This window comes from Oncorhynchus kisutch, linkage group LG6 (genome assembly GCF_002021735.2).
Source record: "Oncorhynchus kisutch isolate 150728-3 linkage group LG6, Okis_V2, whole genome shotgun sequence".
Taxonomy (NCBI): domain Eukaryota; kingdom Metazoa; phylum Chordata; class Actinopteri; order Salmoniformes; family Salmonidae; genus Oncorhynchus; species Oncorhynchus kisutch.
In genome coordinates, this window is record NC_034179.2 from 13163357 (window position 1) to 13187568 (window position 24212).

Consider the following 24212-nt stretch of genomic DNA (forward strand, 5'->3'; position numbering starts at 1 on the left):
ACATTCATAGACTTGTCCCGAAGACACTCCTGCATTGTCTTGGCTGTGTGCTTAGGGTCGTTGTCCTGTTGGAACGTGAACCGAGCTCTGAAGCAGGTTTTCATCAAGGATCTCTCTGTAATTTGCTCCGTTCATCTTTCCCTCGATCCTGACTAGTGTCCCTGCCCCTGAAAAACATCCCCATAGCATCATAGCATGATGCTGCCACCACCATGCTTCACCGTAGGGATGGTTCCAGGTTTCCTCCAGACGTGACGCTTGGCATTCAAGCCAAAGAGTTACATTTTGGTTTCATCAGACCAGAGAATCTTGTTTCTCATGGTCTGATAGTCTTTAGGTGCCTTTTGGAAAACTCCAAGCGGGCTGTCATGTGCCGTTTACTGAGGAGTGGCTTCCGTCTGGCCACATTACCATAAAGGCCTGACTGGTCAAGTGCTGCAGAGATGGCTTTTCTTCTGGAATGTTCTCCCATCCCACAGAGGAACTCTGGAGCTCTGACAGAGTGACCATCAGGTTCTTGGTCACCTCCCCGACCAAGACACTTCTCCCCTGATTTCTCAGTTTGGCTGGGCGGCCAGCTCTAGGAAGAGTATTGGTGGTTCCAAACTTCCTCCATTTAAGAATGATGAAGGCCACTGTGTTCTTGGGGACCTTCTATGCTGCAGATATTTTTGGTACCCTTCCCACAATCCTATCTTGGAGCTCTACGGATAATTCACTTGACCTCATGGCTTGGTTTTTGCTCTGACATGCACTGTCAACTGTGGGACCTTATATGGACAGGTGTGAGCCTTTCCAATCAATTGAATTACCAACTCAATCAAATTGTGGAAACATCTCAAGGATGATCAATGGAAACAGGATGCACCTGAGCTCAATTTTGAGTCTCATAGCAAAGGGTCTGAATACTTACGTACATTTCTGTTTTTTATTTTTAATACATTTGCAGAAAATCTAAAAACCTGTTTTTGCTTTGTCATTATTGGGTATTGTGTGTAGATGCTGAGGATTTTGTATTTAGAATAAGGCTGTAACGTAACAAAATGAGGAAAAAGTTAAGGGGTCTGAATACTTTCTGAAGGCACAGTAATAAATGAGATTAGAAAGGATGCAGGTAATGGTATTTGATAGATTCCAGTTCTTTCATAGATGATCTACCTCCCACTCCATATTCATTCACATAAACCTGGTTCTCCGTATGCTCCTTATTTGTTTTTACAACAAGCTCTGTCTACGAGGGAGTACTAACATGAGCATGAGCATGACCATGCTTGGACATTCAATGTCTCAATGTCCCCCCCCCCCCCCTGCACCCTCCTCCCTCCCCCTATCTCACCCTTCTTCACTGTACTCTCCTCCTCCCCCTCTCTCCCTACTTCACCCTCCTTCACTGTCCTCTCATCCTCCCCCTCTTTCCCTCTTCCCCCCCCCTACCTCACCTTCCTCCCTCCCCTCCCCCTCCCCTCTCCTCCTCTCAGGTTCCAGGGTGGTGATGCGTGTAGCTGTGGTCAGACCAGTGTGACGGACCAGTTCTCCTCTTTGTCCTGGGACTCCTTCAGTGGAGAGGTGCTCAACTCTCTCTACAACACCGCTCCCATCTCCATGGCATGTAACCAGTCCTCTGCCAAGCTCTTCCCTGTGAGTATAGTACAGGACAGTAGAGTACAGTTATAGTATAGGACAGGACAGTAGAGTACGGTTATAGTGTAGCACAGGACAGTAGAGTACAGTTATAGTGTAGTACAGGACAGTAGAGTACAGTTATAGTACAGGACAGTAGAGTACGGTTATAGTGTAGTACAGGACAGTAGAGTACGGTTATAGTGTAGTACAGGACAGTAGAGTACGGTTATAGTGTAGTACAGGACAGTAGAGTACGGTTATAGTGTAGTACAGGACAGTAGAGTACGGTTATAGTGTAGTACAGGACAGTAGAGTACAGTTATAGTATAGGACAGGACAGTAGAGTACGGTTATAGTGTAGTACAGGACAGTAGAGTACGGTTATAGTGTAGTACAGGACAGTAGAGTACGGTTATAGTGTAGTACAGGACAGTAGAGTACGGTTATAGTGTAGTACAGGAACATAGAGTACAGTTATAGTACAGGACAGTAGAGTACGGTTATAGTGTAGTACAGGACAGTAGAGTACGGTTATAGTGTAGTACAGGAACATAGAGTACAGTTATAGTATAGGACAGGACAGTAGAGTACAGTTATAGTACAGGACAGTAGAGTACAGTTATAGTGTAGTACAGGACAGTAGAGTACGGTTATAGTGTAGTACAGGACAGTAGAGTACGGTTATAGTGTAGTACAGGAACATAGAGTACAGTTATAGTACAGGACAGTAGAGTACGGTTATAGTATAGGACAGGACAGTAGAGTACGGTTATAGTGTAGTACAGGAACATAGAGTACAGTTATAGTACAGGACAGTAGAGTACGGTTATAGTGTAGTACAGGACAGTAGAGTACGGTTATAGTGTAGTACAGGAACATAGAGTACAGTTATAGTATAGGACAGGACAGTAGAGTACAGTTATAGTACAGGACAGTAGAGTACAGTTATAGTGTAGTACAGGACAGTAGAGTACGGTTATAGTGTAGTACAGGACAGTAGAGTACGGTTATAGTGTAGTACAGGAACATAGAGTACAGTTATAGTACAGGACAGTAGAGTACAGTTATAGTATAGGACAGGACAGTAGAGTACGGTTATAGTGTAGTACAGGAACATAGAGTACAGTTATAGTATAGGACAGGACAGTAGAGTACAGTTATAGTGTAGTACAGGACAGTAGAGTACGGTTATAGTGTAGTACAGGACAGTAGAGTACGGTTATAGTGTAGTACAGGAACATAGAGTACAGTTATAGTACAGGACAGTAGAGTACGGTTATAGTGTAGTACAGGACAGTAGAGTACGGTTATAGTGTAGTACAGGAACATAGAGTACAGTTATAGTATAGGACAGGACAGTAGAGTACAGTTATAGTACAGGACAGTAGAGTACAGTTATAGTGTAGTACAGGACAGTAGAGTACGGTTATAGTGTAGTACAGGAACATAGAGTACAGTTATAGTATAGGACAGGACAGTAGAGTACAGTTATAGTACAGGACAGTAGAGTACGGTTATAGTGTAGTACAGGACAGTAGAGTACGGTTATAGTGTAGTACAGGACAGTAGAGTACGGTTATAGTGTAGTACAGGACAGTAGAGTACAGTTATAGTATAGGACAGGACAGTAGAGTACGGTTATAGTGTAGTACAGGACAGTAGAGTACGGTTATAGTGTAGTACAGGACAGTAGAGTACGGTTATAGTGTAGTACAGGACAGTAGAGTACGGTTATAGTGTAGTACAGGAACATAGAGTACAGTTATAGTACAGGACAGTAGAGTACGGTTATAGTGTAGTACAGGACAGTAGAGTACGGTTATAGTGTAGTACAGGAACATAGAGTACAGTTATAGTATAGGACAGGACAGTAGAGTACAGTTATAGTACAGGACAGTAGAGTACAGTTATAGTGTAGTACAGGACAGTAGAGTACGGTTATAGTGTAGTACAGGACAGTAGAGTACGGTTATAGTGTAGTACAGGAACATAGAGTACAGTTATAGTACAGGACAGTAGAGTACGGTTATAGTATAGGACAGGACAGTAGAGTACGGTTATAGTGTAGTACAGGAACATAGAGTACAGTTATAGTACAGGACAGTAGAGTACGGTTATAGTGTAGTACAGGACAGTAGAGTACGGTTATAGTGTAGTACAGGAACATAGAGTACAGTTATAGTATAGGACAGGACAGTAGAGTACAGTTATAGTACAGGACAGTAGAGTACAGTTATAGTGTAGTACAGGACAGTAGAGTACGGTTATAGTGTAGTACAGGAACATAGAGTACAGTTATAGTACAGGACAGTAGAGTACAGTTATAGTATAGGACAGGACAGTAGAGTACGGTTATAGTGTAGTACAGGAACATAGAGTACAGTTATAGTATAGGACAGGACAGTAGAGTACAGTTATAGTGTAGTACAGGACAGTAGAGTACGGTTATAGTGTAGTACAGGACAGTAGAGTACGGTTATAGTGTAGTACAGGAACATAGAGTACAGTTATAGTACAGGACAGTAGAGTACGGTTATAGTGTAGTACAGGACAGTAGAGTACGGTTATAGTGTAGTACAGGAACATAGAGTACAGTTATAGTATAGGACAGGACAGTAGAGTACAGTTATAGTACAGGACAGTAGAGTACAGTTATAGTGTAGTACAGGACAGTAGAGTACGGTTATAGTGTAGTACAGGAACATAGAGTACAGTTATAGTATAGGACAGGACAGTAGAGTACAGTTATAGTACAGGACAGTAGAGTACAGTTATAGTGTAGTACAGGACAGTAGAGTACGGTTATAGTGTAGTACAGGAACATAGAGTACAGTTATAGTATAGGACAGGACAGTAGAGTACAGTTATAGTACAGGACAGTAGAGTACAGTTATAGTGTAGTACAGGACAGTAGAGTACGGTTATAGTGTAGTACAGGAACATAGAGTACAGTTATAGTATAGGACAGGACAGTAGAGTACAGTTATAGTACAGGACAGTAGAGTACAGTTATAGTGTAGTACAGGACAGTAGAGTACGGTTATAGTGTAGTACAGGAACATAGAGTACAGTTATAGTATAGGACAGGACAGTAGAGTACAGTTATAGTACAGGACAGTAGAGTACAGTTATAGTACAGGACAGTAGAGTACAGTTATAGTGTAGTACAGGACAGTAGAGTACGGTTATAGTGTAGTACAGGACAGTAGAGTACGGTTATAGTGTAGTACAGGAACATAGAGTACAGTTATAGTATAGGACAGGACAGTAGAGTACAGTTATAGTACAGGACAGTAGAGTACAGTTATAGTACAGGACAGTAGAGTACAGTTATAGTGTAGTACAGGACAGTAGAGTACGGTTATAGTGTAGTACAGGACAGTAGAGTACGGTTATAGTGTAGTACAGGAACATAGAGTACAGTTATAGTATAGGACAGGACAGTAGAGTACAGTTATAGTACAGGACAGTAGAGTACAGTTATAGTACAGGACAGTAGAGTACAGTTATAGTGTAGTACAGGACAGTAGAGTACGGTTATAGTGTAGTACAGGACAGTAGAGTACGGTTATAGTGTAGTACAGGACAGTAGAGTACGGTTATAGTACAGGAACATAGAGTACAGTTATAGTAAATATTCTAAATATGGTTCCGGAGAAGAAGGCAGTCGTTTTAAGGGTCTCCAACCGATTGTATTTTTTTATTTGTTTATTTGCGTTGTTTGTAACTTATTTTGTACATAATGTTGCCGCTACCAGCTTTTAGGACTGCGATCAGGACTGCGATTACTCACCACGGACTGTCAGAATCCATTTTTTCTTTTCATGAGTCTGAGGAGCCCGACGCGAACTATATACTGCTTTCTCAGGAACAGGCCCAGATCCCTGTGATTTGCGTAAAGAGGAGGCGGAGAAAAGGGCCTTATGAGAATTCGTAGGTGATCGAATAAACCCCATTTCCTTCCATTCTGATAGCAAACGTGCAATCTTTGGAGAATAAAATAGATGACCTACACGGAAGATTAAATTACCAACGGGACATTAAAAACTGTAATATGACGACACTATCAACATACAGCTGGCTGGTTATACGCTGTATCAGCAGGATAGAACAGCAGAGTCTGGTAAGACAAGGGGCGGCGGACTATGTATTTTTGTAAATAACAGCTGGTGCACAATATCTAAGGAAGTCTCGAGTTATTGCTCGCCTGAGGTAGAGTATAAGCTGTAGACCACACTATCCACCTAGAGATTTTTCATCTGTATTTTTCGTAGCTGTTTACATACCATCACAGTCAGAGGCTGGCACTAAGACAGCATTGAATGAGCTGTATTCCTGTTATGAGAATTATGTTCTCGATATTCATAAACCAATTCAATTAACTACTCAGTCTACTAACCAGGATTTGTAAGATACTGGTGGAAATGAAACAGACGGAAGCCCAGCTAAAATAGTCAATAAGGTTTATTCACGAGAGAGCTGGTTAGTTGTATAAAACCATTCATTTTATACTGGCTTCTTACGCACATACTTTCACAAACAAACATTAGGCATCCTACGCACACACTGTCCTGCTACCCAGCCGATAAAGATTAGGGGAGTCCGTGAGAATCACTCCCCGTCCTCACATACCTTAAGGGAAGATTTCGGCAGGTGCCATATGGTTAGTGCGAAAGTCCATATTGCAAATGTACGGTCCCTTACTAGACGTCCGAAATCATTTGTAAAATTCGCGGACGGCGTCGGGCCGAGCGGCAGGGCCGGACCTACCGGGAAGTCATCAAATGAACTTTGTCGGACATTCGGTTTCCGTTTTACAAAAATAATAAGATTTTGGTCATTTTGCCGTTGTCCCGGAAATTCCCACAAGAGGGCATAAGCAATCATATTGCAATTGGACAAAACATCACGATTCACGACGGGGCCTTATCTCGAAAACTGAAAATATTTCAAAGCCGAAACTCGGTGAGCGTAGGTTTGGCATAATGGGCAGTTGGCCCCGAACAAGATGGCGTCTAGGCCTCAACGGTTTTTGAGTTATGGCCATTTATCTGGGATTAAAGGTCCAAAATGAAAATAGAGAAATTATTTTTCCACTTCACGTCAAAGTCAAGGAGCCTCCGGTGTCAATAAAAAAAAAAACTGCCATTTATCTATCGTCATTTAAGAGAAATCGTACAACGACAGATTGGTGATGTTCACGGATAGGTGTTTTTTTTTTTCAACGGTTACAGATCCAGTTGCAGGGTGTTCTTACGAATCTTTTTAAAGTGTGCTTCGGAGCTCTGCGAGATTTCTGTGATTTTTTATGATTTTCTGAAATAACACACACTCCCTAAACCCTCCGTAAATAACTCAGTTCTTAACGTAAAGACTTAAAACTCAGGATTATGTAAAGGCATACCTCAATCAGGATATGAGTTTATTTATAGCTTCCTGTGCCAACCGGAAGTGCCTTAAATGGTGTCACAGTGGCATTTTCCAAGGGTTAAAAAGGTCAGATCTTTTCAAAACTTCATATGTGTGATTAGGCAACCCCCATAAACTGTACGTCAGTCATTTCTCCCAACAGATGTCAAAGAAAAGCTCTCTCTCACACACACACACACAGAAACACACACACAGCAAGGATGGAGTGACAAAGTGCGGTGCTTAAAGACACACAAAGCCTACAATGGCATTTCCATATTCTCTAGGCCGTGCCGAGTTCAACAAGATGCCCCGCTTGACCGTAGCTCGCTCGGTCTAAGCACAGCGACCATTAGAAAAGTAGGCCCAAAATGAAGGCTGGCCCTCAATGTGATTTGTTTTTGGGTGACAGTGAGAGAACCGTTAAGGTGAGAAGCACAATTCGACCTCAGGAACGTACCTGAGGTCCTCCCGATCCGTGCAAGCCTAACGTTGACCGTGTGGCATTAACCCTTAATAGTTAAAAGAAGGTGTTTACTTCAAAGAGTTTGCATTGACTTCTCTCCCCATAGGAATACATTGCCTGCACCCCTAAATTCAACCTGAAGCCTATGTGGGTTATGAATGCCTTATGAACCTGTCTTCTATGACAGTCCATCAGACCACTATGAGGTCTACCTGTGCCAATTCTAAGCTTCCTGAAGCAAACGGAAGTGGTTAAATTAACCCAAAAGGTGTTTTGATGTACATAACCTTCAAAGGTGAAAATGACTACATTCAACCCTGTGTAGATCGTAGATCAGTCAATTCTTAACTTAAAGACTTAAAACTCAGGATTCTGTAAGTTTCTATGTCAATCAAGACATGTGTTTACTTATAGCTTCCTGTGCCAACCGGAAGTGCCTTTAATTGGGTCACACTGTCTGTTTTGAAGGGTTAGAAAAGTCACATCTCTCCAAAACGTCATATGTGTGACTAGGTAACACTCCTAAACTGTAAATCAGTCATTTCTCCCAGCAGATGTCAAAGAAAAGCTCTCACACACACACACAGCAAGGATGGAGTGATAAAGTGCGGTGCTCAAAGACACAGAGAGCAGGCAATGGCATAAACATAATCTCTAGGCCGTGCCGAGTTCAACGAGATATCCCGCTTGACCGTAGCTCGCTCGGTCTAAGCGCAGCGACCATTAGAAAAGTAGGCCCAAAATGAAGCCTGCCCCACAACGTCATTTGCTTTTGGGTGACAGTGAGAGAACCGTTAGGGTGAGAAGCACAATTCGACCTCAGGTACGTTCCTAAGGTCCTCCCGATCCGTGCAAGCCTAACGTTGACCGTGTGGCATTAACCCTTAATAGTTAAAAGAGGGTGTTTACTTCAAAGAGTTTGCATTGACTTCTCTCCCCATAGGAATACATTGCCTGCACCCCTAAATTCAACCTGAAGCCTATGTGGGTTATGAATGTCGTATGAACCTGTCTTCGATGACAGTCCATCAGGCCACTACGAGGTCTACCTGTGTTGATTCTAAGCTTCCTGGACCAACCGGAAGTGGTTAAAATCACCCTAAAAGTGTTTATCCATACCCTGCCTGCAGTTTGATAGACATAGTGCATTCAACCCTGTGTAAATCAGTCAATTCTTAACGTAAGGACTTAAAACTCAGGATTCTGTAAAAGCATACCCCAGTGAGGATATGTGTTGATTTATAGCTTCCTGTGCCAACCGGAAGTGTCATAATTGGTGTCTCTTGGGCTGTTTCGAGGGGTTAAAAAAGTCAGATCTTTCCAAAACTTCATATATGTGATTAGGCAACCCCCATGAACTGTAAATCAGTCATTTTTCCCATAAAATTTCAAAGGAAAAATAAATCACCCTAAAACACAACTTGGATGGAGGGACGTATTGGGGTGCGTAGAGACAGACAGTGACTGCAATAGTTAGCTTTGTTCGAGCTAAAAAAGAACCGTCAGACCTAGAGTTCCGAAACTTTAGAATCCTGTTCTAGACCTCCGGTCAATAGTGCATGGTGAGTTACGTGGCTCTAGAAGGTTCTCGGACCGAGAAACAGCCTCGTACATTTGCAATGACTTCAATTCATTTTGACCGTTACGAAAATGACGACATTTAGAAAAGTCTCAGAGACGCAAGGCTAGGTGCATTGAAACCGGCTCGGCCCATAGAGACAGATCCCAACGTTTCTGTCCGATAGCTCATTCAAGGACCCCGTAGCAAGGCATGGAAAAAAGTGGATTTTCAGCACCAATTAGGGTTTCACTCGGGCACCGAAGGACCTATCGAGCCGAAACTCGGGATTCGGGGTCGCCTCACATAGGCCTACACATAATGTCCGACCTGGACCCGCAGCTAGAACGTAACTATGTGTTTTACGTTTTTATTATGTTTTAAACCAAAGGCGCTGTGAATTATGGGCCTGCTCTGACATATGTGATAGTTGGCTTCTAAATGAGTAGGAAAAAGTGGGTTTGGTGTCAATTGATATCAGTTTGGTGTCATAATGACATCTAATTGACTGATGGACACTGACTTGCTAGTTGACTTTTGTACATTTGCAATGTGTTTAAACGGAGAGGGACCATCACCAAAATGGCATTCTGAAATCAACACAAAAAATGGCATCACCACAGTCTCCAGACTGTGCCGAGTTCAACGAGACGCCCCGCTTGACCGTAGCTCGTTCTGAGTGCAGCGACTTTGAAAAAAAGAAGGCCCAAAATGCATTTAACGGTCATTCTGATTTTAATGCCCGTTATAGGAGCACCCTACTACGGCCCTCTTTCACTCAGGGCCGTCCTGGGTGCTTTATGGACTGTTAGCCAAGTGCTGGAGGAGGAAATAGACCCGTGCACCTGGTGATTGAAAACGTGCATCTGGTAACCCAAGAGGAAATAGACCCGTGCACCTGGTGATTGAAAACGTGCATCTGGTAACCCAAAAATTCAAATATGGTCCTAAATGCATTTAAGGGTCATTCTGATATTAATGCCCGCTATGGAAACACCCTACTACGGCCCTCTCTCTGTCGGGGGCGACCTGAGTGCATTATGGACACTTTGAAATTTCACGATGGATACTGATTGTTGTGCACCCGGTAACCCAAAAATACAAATATGGTCCTAAATGCATTTAACGGTCATTCTGATTTTAATGCCCGCTATAGGAGCACCCTACTACGGCCCTCTTTCACTCAGGGCCGTCCTGGGTGCTTTATGGACTGTTAGACAAGTGCTGGAGGAGGAAATAGAGCCGTGCACCTGGTGATTGAAAACGTGCATCTGGTAACCCAAAAATTCAAATATGGTCCTAAATGCATTTAACGGTCATTCTGATTTTAATGCCCGCTATGGAAACACCCTACTACGGCCCTCTCTCTGTCAGGGGTGACCTGAGTGCATTATGGACACTTTGAAATTTCACGATGGATACTGATTGTTGTGCATCTGGTAACCCAAAAATTTAAAGATTGTGAATAAGAAGACACAGAGAGGCTTAAAACGTTAAACTCTCTCTCATGGGATGAAGGGACATACAGGCCTAAAGGCCAAACACCCCTAACCAGGTTATAACCCAAAAGGTGTTTTGATGTACATAACCTTCAAAGGTGAAAATGACTACATTCAACCCTGTGTAGATCGTAGATCAGTCAATTCTTAACTTAAAGACTTAAAACTCAGGATTCTGTAAGTTTCTATGTCAATCAAGACATGTGTTTACTTATAGCTTCCTGTGCCAACCGGAAGTGCCTTTAATTGGGTCACACTGTCTGTTTTGAAGGGTTAGAAAAGTCACATCTCTCCAAAACTTCATATGTGTGACTAGGTAACCCTCATGAACTGTAAATCAGTCATTTCTCCCAACAGATGTCAAAGAAAAGCTTTCACATACACACACAGCAAGGATGGAGTGATAAAGTGCGGTGCTCAAAGACACAGAGAGCAGGCAATGGCATAAACATAATCTCTAGGCCGTGCCGAGTTCAACGAGATATCCCGCTTGACCGTAGCTCGCTCGGTCTAGGCGCAGCGACCATTAGAAAAGTAGGCCCAAAATGAAGCCTGCCCCACAACGTCATTTGCTTTTGGGTGACAGTGAGAGAACCGTTAGGGTGAGAAGCACAATTCGACCTCAGGTACGTTCCTAAGGTCCTCCCGATCCGTGCAAGCCTAACGTTGACCGTGTGGCATTAACCCTTAATAGTTAAAAGAGGGTGTTTACTTCAAAGAGTTTGCATTGACTTCTCTCCCCATAGGAATACATTGCCTGCACCCCTAAATTCAACCTGAAGCCTATGTGGGTTATGAATGTCGTATGAACCTGTCTTCGATGACAGTCCATCAGGCCACTACGAGGTCTACCTGTGTTGATTCTAAGCTTCCTGGACCAACCGGAAGTGGTTAAAATCACCCTAAAAGTGTTTATCCATACCCTGCCTGCAGTTTGATAGACATAGTGCATTCAACCCTGTGTAAATCAGTCAATTCTTAACGTAAGGACTTAAAACTCAGGATTCTGTACAAGCATACCCCAGTGAGGATATGTGTTGATTTATAGCTTCCTGTGCCAACCGGAAGTGTCATAATTGGTGTCTCTTGGGCTGTTTCGAGGGGTTAAAAAAGTCAGATCTTTCCAAAACTTCATATATGTGATTAGGCAACCCCCATGAACTGTAAATCAGTCATTTTTCCCATAAAATTTCAAAGGAAAAATAAATCACCCTAAAACACAACTTGGATGGAGGGACGTATTGGGGTGCGTAGAGACAGACAGTGACTGCAATAGTTAGCTTTGTTCGAGCTAAAAAAGAACCGTCAGACCTAGAGTTCCGAAACTTTAGAATCCTGTTCTAGACCTCCGGTCAATAGTGCGTGGTGAGTTACGTGGCTCTAGAAGGTTCTCGGACCGAGAAACAGCCTCGTACATTTGCAATGACTTCAATTCATTTTGACCGTTACGAAAATGACGACATTTAGAAAAGTCTCAGAAACGCAAGACTAGGTGCATTGCGACCGTCTCGTTTCATAGAGACGGACCCCAACGTTTCTGTCCGATAGCTCATTCAAGGACCCCGTAGCAAGTCATGGAAAAAAGTGGATTTTCAGCACCAATTAGGGTTTTGCTCGGACACCAAATGACCGATCGAGCCGAAACTTGGGATTCGGGGTCGCCTCAGCTAGGCCTACACATAACATAAGAAATGGACCCGCAGCTAGAACGTAACTACGTGTTTTATGTTTTTTTTATGGTTTGAACCGAAGGCGTTGTGAATTTTGGGCCAGCTCTGAAGTATGTGATAGTTGGCTACTAAACGAGTTGGAAAAAGTGGGTTTGGTGTCAGTTTGTATCAGTTTGGTGTCAGAATGATATCTAATTGACTGACGGACGGTGACTTGCTGGTGACTCTTGTCCATTTGCAATATGTTTAAACAGTGAGGTACCATCACCAAAGTGACATTCTGAAATCAACCCTAACGAGCGACTGAGATTAACCAGAATCACTGCCCAGCCATCCCGAGTTCATCGGGCCAGTCAATTTCACATTCCTTGAGGATTTTTATAGCATGACAAATTCGTGATGGTACCTGCCCATTGAACCATATTGCAAATGCCCAGTGACTTTGCAAAAGTAAGAAAACATAAACAAATGGACATAATGAAATCACCATATTTTTATTTTTGGGTTACCAGTTGCACAACAATGCACGTACACTTGCAATATGATTCAACAGTGAAAAACATCACAAAATGGACATGATGAAGTCAACACAACGAGCGATGGAAAGGAGCAACTATCACTGCCAGGCAATCCTGTGTTCATCAGGCCAGTCAATTTCACATTCCTTGAGGATTTTTATAGCATGACAAATTCGTGATGGTACCTGCCCATTGAACCATATTGCAAATGCCCAGTGACTTTGCAAAAGTAAGAAAACATAAACAAATGGACATAATGAAATCACCATATTTTTATTTTTGGGTTACCAGTTGCACAACAATGCACGTACACTTGCAATATGATTCAACAGTGAAAAAACATCACAAAATGGACATGATGAAGTCAACACAACGAGCGATGGAAAGGAGCAACTATCACTGCCAGGCCATCCTGTGTTCATCAGGCCAGTCAATTTCACATTCCTTGAGGATTTTTATAGCATGACAAATTCGTGATGGTACCTGCCCATTGAACCATATTGCAAATGCCCAGTGACTTTGCAAAAGTAAGAAAACATAAACAAATGGACATAATGAAATCACCATATTTTTATTTTTGGGTTACCAGTTGCACAACAATGCACGTACACTTGCAATATGATTCAACAGTGAAAAAACATCACAAAATGGACATGATGAAGTCAACACAATGAGTGATGGAAAGGAGCAACTATCACTGCCAGGCCATCCCGAGTTCATCTGGCCAGTCAATTTTGCATTTCTGCAGGATTTTTGAGCATGTCAAATTTCATATGGTAAATGCCCATTGAACCATATTGCAAATGCCCGTACACTTGCAATATGATTAAACAGTGAAAAAACATCACAAAATGGACATGATGAAGTCAACACAATGAGCGATGGAAAGGAGCAACTATCACTGTCAGGCCATCCCGAGTTCATCTGGCCAGTCAATTTTGCATTTCTGCAGGATTTTTGAGCATGTCAAATTTCATATGGTAAATGCCCATTGAACCATATTGCAAATGCCCGTACACTTGCAATATGATTAAACAGTGAAAAAACATCACAAAATGGACATGATGAAGTCAACACAATAAGCGGTGGAAAGGAGCAACTATCACTGTCAGGCCATCCCGAGTTCATCTGGCCAGTCAATTTTGCATTTCTGCAGGATTTTTGAGCATGTCAAATTTCATATGGTAAATGCCCATTGAACCATATTGCAAATGCCCGTACACTTGCAATATGATTAAACAGTGAAAAAACATCACAAAATGGACATGATGAAGTCAACACAATGAGCGATGGAAAGGAGCAACTATCACTGTCAGGCCATCCCGAGTTCATCTGGCCAGTCAATTTTGCATTTCTGCAGGATTTTTGAGCATGTCAAATTTCATATGGTAAATGCCCAATGAACCATATTGCAAATGCCCGTACACTTGCAATATGATTAAACAGTGAAAAAACATCACAAAATGGACATGATGAAGTCAACACAATGAGCGATGGAAAGGAGCAACTATCACTGTCAGGCCATCCCGAGTTCATCTGGCCAGTCAATTTTGCATTTCTGCAGGATTTTTGAGCATGTCAAATTTCATATGGTAAATGCCCATTGAACCATATTGCAAATGCCCGTACACTTGCAATATGATTAAACAGTGAAAAAACATCACAAAATGGACATGATGAAGTCAACACAATGAGCGATGGAAAGGAGCAACTATCACTGTCAGGCCATCCCGAGTTCATCTGGCCAGTCAATTTTGCATTTCTGCAGGATTTTTGAGCATGTCAAATTTCATATGGTAAATGCCCATTGAACCATATTGCAAATGCCCGTACACTTGCAATATGATTAAACAGTGAAAAAACATCACAAAATGGACATGATGAAGTCAACACAACGAGCGATGGAAAGGAGCAACTATCACTGCCAGGCCATCCTGTGTTCATCAGGCCAGTCAATTTCACATTCCTTGAGGATTTTTATAGCATGACAAATTCGTGATGGTACCTGCCCATTGAACCATATTGCAAATGCCCAGTGACTTTGCAAAAGTAAGAAAACATAAACAAATGGACATAATGAAATCACCATATTTTTATTTTTGGGTTACCAGTTGCACAACAATGCACGTACACTTGCAATATGATTCAACAGTGAAAAAACATCACAAAATGGACATGATGAAGTCAACACAATGAGTGATGGAAAGGAGCAACTATCACTGCCAGGCCATCCCGAGTTCATCTGGCCAGTCAATTTTGCATTTCTGCAGGATTTTTGAGCATGTCAAATTTCATATGGTAAATGCCCATTGAACCATATTGCAAATGCCCGTACACTTGCAATATGATTAAACAGTGAAAAAACATCACAAAATGGACATGATGAAGTCAACACAATGAGCGATGGAAAGGAGCAACTATCACTGTCAGGCCATCCCGAGTTCATCTGGCCAGTCAATTTTGCATTTCTGCAGGATTTTTGAGCATGTCAAATTTCATATGGTAAATGCCCATTGAACCATATTGCAAATGCCCGTACACTTGCAATATGATTAAACAGTGAAAAAACATCACAAAATGGACATGATGAAGTCAACACAATAAGCGGTGGAAAGGAGCAACTATCACTGTCAGGCCATCCCGAGTTCATCTGGCCAGTCAATTTTGCATTTCTGCAGGATTTTTGAGCATGTCAAATTTCATATGGTAAATGCCCATTGAACCATATTGCAAATGCCCGTACACTTGCAATATGATTAAACAGTGAAAAAACATCACAAAATGGACATGATGAAGTCAACACAACGAGCGATGGAAAGGAGCAACTATCACTGCCAGGCCATCCTGTGTTCATCAGGCCAGTCAATTTCACATTCCTTGAGGATTTTTATAGCATGACAAATTCGTGATGGTACCTGCCCATTGAACCATATTGCAAATGCCCAGTGACTTTGCAAAAGTAAGAAAACATAAACAAATGGACATAATGAAATCACCATATTTTTATTTTTGGGTTACCAGTTGCACAACAATGCACGTACACTTGCAATATGATTCAACAGTGAAAAAACATCACAAAATGGACATGATGAAGTCAACACAATGAGTGATGGAAAGGAGCAACTATCACTGCCAGGCCATCCCGAGTTCATCTGGCCAGTCAATTTTGCATTTCTGCAGGATTTTTGAGCATGTCAAATTTCATATGGTAAATGCCCATTGAACCATATTGCAAATGCCCGTACACTTGCAATATGATTAAACAGTGAAAAAACATCACAAAATGGACATGATGAAGTCAACACAATGAGCGATGGAAAGGAGCAACTATCACTGTCAGGCCATCCCGAGTTCATCTGGCCAGTCAATTTTGCATTTCTGCAGGATTTTTGAGCATGTCAAATTTCATATGGTAAATGCCCATTGAACCATATTGCAAATGCCCGTACACTTGCAATATGATTAAACAGTGAAAAAACATCACAAAATGGACATGATGAAGTCAACACAATAAGCGGTGGAAAGGAGCAACTATCACTGTCAGGCCATCCCGAGTTCATCTGGCCAGTCAATTTTGCATTTCTGCAGGATTTTTGAGCATGTCAAATTTCATATGGTAAATGCCCATTGAACCATATTGCAAATGCCCGTACACTTGCAATATGATTAAACAGTGAAAAAACATCACAAAATGGACATGATGAAGTCAACACAATGAGCGATGGAAAGGAGCAACTATCACTGTCAGGCCATCCCGAGTTCATCTGGCCAGTCAATTTTGCATTTCTGCAGGATTTTTGAGCATGTCAAATTTCATATGGTAAATGCCCAATGAACCATATTGCAAATGCCCGTACACTTGCAATATGATTAAACAGTGAAAAAACATCACAAAATGGACATGATGAAGTCAACACAATGAGCGATGGAAAGGAGCAACTATCACTGTCAGGCCATCCCGAGTTCATCTGGCCAGTCAATTTTGCATTTCTGCAGGATTTTTGAGCATGTCAAATTTCATATGGTAAATGCCCATTGAACCATATTGCAAATGCCCGTACACTTGCAATATGATTAAACAGTGAAAAAACATCACAAAATGGACATGATGAAGTCAACACAATGAGCGATGGAAAGGAGCAACTATCACTGTCAGGCCATCCCGAGTTCATCTGGCCAGTCAATTTTGCATTTCTGCAGGATTTTTGAGCATGTCAAATTTCATATGGTAAATGCCCAATGAACCATATTGCAAATGCCCGTACACTTGCAATATGATTAAACAGTGAAAAAACATCACAAAATGGACATGATGAAGTCAACACAATGAGCGATGGAAAGGAGCAACTATCACTGTCAGGCCATCCCGAGTTCATCTGGCCAGTCAATTTTGCATTTCTGCAGGATTTTTGAGCATGTCAAATTTCATATGGTAAATGCCCATTGAACCATATTGCAAATGCCCGTACACTTGCAATATGATTAAACAGTGAAAAAACATCACAAAATGGACATGATGAAGTCAACACAATGAGCGATGGAAAGGAGCAACTATCACTGTCAGGCCATCCCGAGTTCATCTGGCCAGTCAATTTTGCATTTCTGCAGGATTTTTGAGCATGTCAAATTTCATATGGTAAATGCCCATTGAACCATATTGCAAATGCCCGTACACTTGCAATATGATTAAACAGTGAAAAAACATCACAAAATGGACATGATGAAGTCAACACAATGAGCGATGGAAAGGAGCAACTATCACTGTCAGGCCATCCCGAGTTCATCTGGCCAGTCAATTTTGCATTTCTGCAGGATTTTTGAGCATGTCAAATTTCATATGGTAAATGCCCATTGAACCATATTGCAAATGCCCGTACACTTGCAATATGATTAAACAGTGAAAAAACATCACAAAATGGACATGATGAAGTCAACACAATGAGCGATGGAAAGGAGCAACTATCACTGTCAGGCCATCCCGAGTTCATCTGGCCAGTCAATTTTGCATTTCTGCAGGATTTTTGAGCATGTCAAATTTCATATGGTAAATGCCCAATGAACCATATTGCAAATGCCCGTACACTTGCAATATGATTAAACAGTGAAAAAACATCACAAAATGGACATGATGAAGTCAACACAATGAGCGATGGAAAGGAGCAACTATCACTGTCAGGCCATCCCGAGTTCATCTGGCCAGTCAATTTTGCATTTCTGCAGGATTTTTGAGCATGTCAAATTTCATATGGTAAATGCCCATTGAACCATATTGCAAATGCCCGTACACTTGCAATATGATTAAACAGTGAAAAAACATCACAAAATGGACATGATGAAGTCAACACAATGAGCGATGGAAAGGAGCAACTATCACTGTCAGGCCATCCCGAGTTCATCTGGCCAGTCAATTTTGCATTTCTGCAGGATTTTTGAGCATGTCAAATTTCATATGGTAAATGCCCATTGAACCATATTGCAAATGCCCGTACACTTGCAATATGATTAAACAGTGAAAAAACATCACAAAATGGACATGATGAAGTCAACACAATGAGCGATGGAAAGGAGCAACTATCACTGTCAGGCCATCCCGAGTTCATCTGGCCAGTCAATTTTGCATTTCTGCAGGATTTTTGAACATGTCAAATTTCTTATGGTATTTAGCCCCAAAAAAACACATGATGAATTGACATAAAATCGAAACAATTTCGAAAAACGGTCCAGAAAGAACTTTTTTACGAGGGTATAAGTTTTTAAAAAAGTTCAAATTTTCGACTTTTGACTTCATATGAAATCACATTGTAAATGGACAAAACATATTTCTTATGCGCATGTAAAAATAAAATAAAAATTTGGCTAATAAAATTGGACAAAAGTATGTTGATACAGTTCTTATACATGTGTAATTGACACAAAAATGGAAAGAATTTTGAAAAACGGTCCAGAAAGCACTTTTTTAAGGGTGTGTGAAGTTTTTTACTAAATTTTGACTTTTTTGACTTTTGACTTTTGACTTCCTATGAAATCACATTGTAAATGGACAAAACATATTTCTTATGCGCATGTAAAAAAAAAAAAATTATGCTAATAAAATTGGACAAAAGTATATTCATACAGTTCTTACACATGTGTAATTGACAAAAAAATCGAAAGAATTTCGAAAAACGGTCCAGAAAGCACTTTTTTAAGGGGTGATAATTTTTGACAAAAAAATCATTTTTTCAAAATTTTGCTTTTGGATGTTGACTTGATGTCCATTTCCAATATGAAAAACCACGGTGTAGCGCACTCACCCCCTGTTGGATTTTTGAAGTGTTACAACTGGCAATAGCCATATGACATTTGCCATCAACTTTGCACGAATTGGCGTCCAATTGGGTGGTATTGTCCAATGTGTATATGTTTCGTACGGTGCCAATGTGTTGCCATTCATTTTTGTCCACTTCAGGGGGGTCTTCCCTTACTCAAGATAGGGAGACCCTGGGAAGTACTCTCAGTGGCCCCCAGCCAAGGCCGGCACCGAAACTTGCTCAGACAGTCTGTTTTTTAGATACTATAATAGACATTGTTACAGTTATATTGTTTAACCCTAATTCTGAGTTAAACTACACACATCATGACTAAAACTACACACATGATTTATTATAATTTTACTGACTAACACTACACATGTAATTGATTATAATTTTATGATTCTAATCAATTTCATACAATTATATGGCTTCAGATTTGATTGTATAGTACAGGGCAGTAGAATACAGTAGAGTACAGTTATAGTATAGTACAGGACAGTAGAGTACAGGTGTAGTATATTACAAGACAGTACGGTATAGTTATAGTATCGTACATGACAGTGCAGTAGAGTATAGTACAGGACAGTAAAGTAGAGTATATTTAAAATATAGTAAATGACAATAGAGGGGAGTTACAGTACAGGACAGTAGAGTACAGTTATAGTACAGGACTGTAGAGTACAGTTGGAGTACAGGACAGTAGAGTACAGTTACAGTACAGGACTGTAGAGTACAGTTACAGTACAGGACTGTAGAGTACAGTTGGAGTACAGGATAGTATAGTACAGTTATAGTATAGCACAGGACAGTAGAGTACAGTTATGTACAGTATAGTATAGTAGAGTATAGATATGTATAGTACAGTAGAGTATAGTTATGTATAGTACAGGACAGTACAGTATAATATAGTTATGTATAGTACAGTAGAGTATAGTTATGTATAATATAGTAGAGTATAGTTATGTATAGTACAGTAGAGTATAGTTATGTATAGTACAGGACAGTACAGACGAGTATAATTATGTATAGTACAGGACAGTACAGTAGAGTATAGTTATGTATAGTACAGTAGAGTATAGTTATGTATAGTACAGGACAGTACAGAAGAGTATAATTATGTATAGTACAGGACAGTACAGTAGAGTATAGTTATGTATAGTACAGTAGAGTATAGTTATGTATAATTTAGGACAGTACAGTAGAGTATAGTTATGTATAGTTCAGTAGAGTATAGTTATGAATAGTAATGTAGAGTATAGTTATGTATAATTTAGGACAGTACAGTAGAGTATAGTTATGAATAGTAATGTAGAGTATAGTTATGTATAATTTAGGACAGTACAGTAGAGTATAGTTATGTATAGTACAGTAGAGTATAGTTATGTATAGTACAGTAGAGTATAGTTATGTATAGTACAGGACAGTACAGAAGAGTATAATTATGTATAGTACAGGACAGTACAGTAGAGTATAGTTATGTATAGTACAGTAGAGTATAGTTATGTATAATTTAGGACAGTACAGTATAATATAGTTATGTATAGTACAGTAGAGTATAGTTATGTATAATATAGTAGAGTATAGTTATGTATAGTACAGTAGAGTATAGTTATGTATAGTACAGGACAGTACAGACGAGTATAATTATGTATAGTACAGGACAGTACAGTAGAGTATAGTTATGTATAGTACAGTAGAGTATAGTTATGTATAGTACAGGACAGTACAGAAGAGTATAATTATGTATAGTACAGGACAGTACAGTAGAGTATAGTTATGTATAGTACAGTAGAGTATAGTTATGTATAATTTAGGACAGTACAGTAGAGTATAGTTATGTATAGTTCAGTAGAGTATAGTTATGAATAGTAATGTAGAGTATAGTTATGTATAATTTAGGACAGTACAGTAGAGTATAGTTATGAATAGTAATGTAGAGTATAGTTATGTATAATTTAGGACAGTACAGTAGAGTATAGTTATGTATAGTACAGTAGAGTATAGTTATGTATAATTTAGGAGAGTACAGTAGAGTATAGTTATGTATAGTTCAGTAGAGTATAGTTATGTATAGTAATGTAGAGTATAGTTATGTATAATTTAGGACAGTACAGTAGAGTATAGTTATGTATAGTTCAGTAGAGTATAGTTATGTATAGTTCAGTAGAGTATAATTATGTATAGTACAGGACAGTACAGTAGAGTATAGTTATGTATAATTTAGGACAGTACAGTAGAGTATAGTTATGTATAGTTCAGTAGAGTATAGTTATGTATAATTTAGGACAGTACAGTAGAGTATAGTTATGTATAATTTAGGACAGTACAGTAGAGTATAGTTATGTATAGTTCAGTAGAGTATAGCTATGTATAGTTCAGTAGAGTATAGTTATGTATAGTACAGTAGAGTATAGTTATGTATAGTTCAGTAGAGTATAGTTATGTATAGTTCAGTAGAGTATAGTTATGTATAGTTCAGTAGAGTATAGTTATGTATAGTTCAGTAGAGTATAGTTATGTATAGTTCAGTAGAGTATAGTTATGTATAGTACAGTAGAGTATAGTTATGTATAGTTCAGTAGAGTATAGTTATGTATAGTTCAGTAGAGTATAGTTATGTATAGTTCAGTAGAGTATAGTTATGTATAATTTAGGACAGTACAGTAGAGTATAGTTATGTATAGTTCAGTAGAGTATAGTTATGTATAATTTAGGACAGTACAGTAGAGTATAGTTATGTATAGTTCAGTAGAGTATAGTTATGTATAGTTCAGTAGAGTATAGTTATGTATAGTTCAGTAGAGTATAGTTATGTATAGTTCAGTAGAGTATAGTTATGAATAGTAATGTAGAGTATAGTTATGAATAGTTCAGAACAGTGGAGAGGTGCTGAACTCTCTCTACAACACCTATCCCATCTCCATGGCCTGTTACCAGCCCTTCACCAAGCTCTTCCCTGTGAGTATAGTACAGGACAGTCTAGTACAATACCGGTACATACACACTCTGAGCTGCTGCTGGTTATCCAAAACGATATTCATAAAATTTTTAAAAGAGTTCGCGCAGCGCATGCTGCGTCACCATTAAACTAAATGGGAGTATAGATTGAAGGGTGCAGTCTGTTCTGATCATTTACGGTAACAGTTTTACTGCTACTCTGCTCTCAGACTGGCCCTGATACCGTATATGAGCACCACCATAACAACAACCCTCCTCACCCATCGCTGTCAGTCTGAAATCATTCACCAGTAGTCTAGGTGAGCGCATAGCTGGCTGGAAAGGTGTGTATGCGGCTGACTGGACTGGCTGATGGCTGCTGGGACAGTAACAGACAAGGATAGTGGAAGGTGAGGGAGGCATTTAGTGAGTGTTTAATTTACCATGGTATCCCCACCTGCGGCCATTGATCTTTGACTGACTTGTGCTGACCTGCCTGCCTGTGTTCAGAGGGCCATATGCCAGCCACTCATCTGATGACTGGAGACTAACTCTATTTTAATTATTTATTTAACCTTTATTTAACTAGGCAGTTAAGAACACATTCTTATTTACAATGACGGCCTACCCCAGCCAAACCCAGACGACACTGGGCCAATTGTGCACTGCCCTATGGGATTCCCAATCACAGTCTGGATTCAAACCAGGGACTGTAGTGACACCTCTTGCAATGAGATGCAGTGCCTTAGACCGCTGTGCCACTCGGGAGCTCTACCGTATAGGGACCTGGTGACTAGAGACTAACTCTACCGTATAGAGACCTGGTGACTGGAGACTAACTATACCGTATAGAGACCTGGTGACTGGAGACTAAGTCTACCGTATAGAGACCTGGTGACTGGAGACCTGGTGACTGGAGACTAACTCTACCGTATAGAGACCTGGTGACTGGAGACTAACTCTACTGTATAGAGACCTGGTGACTGGAGACTAACTAACCGTATAGAGACCTGGTGACTGGATACCTGGTGACTGGAGACTAACTCTACCGTATAGAGCATATTCTCATAGAGAAACACTGCACAGAAACACATTCCACCACACATGATCAAACACACAGTTCAACAGTTCAAATGTGCGCTTAACCATCACACAAAACGAGTCAAAAGTTCACAGTACATTTAAGGTCTTCACAGTACAATGATGTTCACACACACACACACACACACACACACACACACACACACACACACACACACACACACACACACACACACACACACACACACACACACCACACACACACACACACACACACACACACACACACACACACACACACACACACACACCTTTCCTGACTGCTTCTGTGTTTTTTTTTGTGCCAGGGCGACTGGGAAAGGCAGGAGCTTCCTGTTGTGACATCACAGCTCCAGAGGCCCCGCTACCCGTGTGAGGGGGGCAAGCTGCCCTCCCAGAGCAGTGAGCCCACCGTGGTGCAGCCTGACAGGGTAGAGGAGGTCTAATGCCCCTCTCCTCTGTCTGAATATCAACTTCCTTCTTTCTCTCTCTGGTGATCTACTTCACCTCCACCACATCAACAACACAAGGACTAGCATGATATCAGCTCTGTCATCATCCCATTGCAGTATTATTACACAGTGAATTACGACAACATACTCCAACATCTCTCACCAGATATGTTTTGTCCAATGAATCTGAAAACATTGTCACATTGTTGGGTGAAGATACTGGAGGATAAATATGAATCTTGATTTTACTGGTCGTCGTGGTTTATCATTTTAAGCTGTGTGTTAATCATTGACATCAAGAACTGCATATCAATGATACATGTTAAAGTCTTCTAAACCTGTCACTCAATTGATTTGGACATATAGGACCAGTTTCCCAGAGACAGATTAAGCCTAGTTCTAGTCCCATGCTTAACAAATAACAATATTGTCTGTCCCAAAGAAAGAATTCCTGCATTGCATTTGAAATGAATCAATAAAGTGTATTGAAGAATTCACAGGCAAGCAGTTCGACCTTTTGTTTTATACAGGCAAGTAATTATCTTTCGTTAATTCATTATCATTGACTCGAATTCAGCAAGAAGACTACACTGGGTATTCAGTTCTACAATTAACATAGCGCAGTATACAACACTAATATGAACACAACAGCTAAATGAAACCAATGGGATCATATAACATGCTCACATATAGAGTGCCACAGTAAG

General features: G+C 40.5%; 1 protein-coding gene across 1 annotated transcript in view; it reads left to right on the top strand.

Moving 5' to 3' along the window:
- The window catches only part of dbh (dopamine beta-hydroxylase (dopamine beta-monooxygenase)), a 60485-nt gene extending 36483 nt beyond the window's left edge, over positions 1–24002 (top strand). The window contains exons 11-12 of the mRNA XM_020486890.2: positions 1479–1638; positions 23362–24002. Of these exons, the coding sequence (XP_020342479.2) occupies positions 1479–1638; positions 23362–23499 (298 nt within the window). The 3' untranslated portion in view covers positions 23500–24002. The remainder of the gene's footprint in view (positions 1–1478; positions 1639–23361) is intronic.
- Positions 24003–24212: the final 210 nt, after the last annotated feature.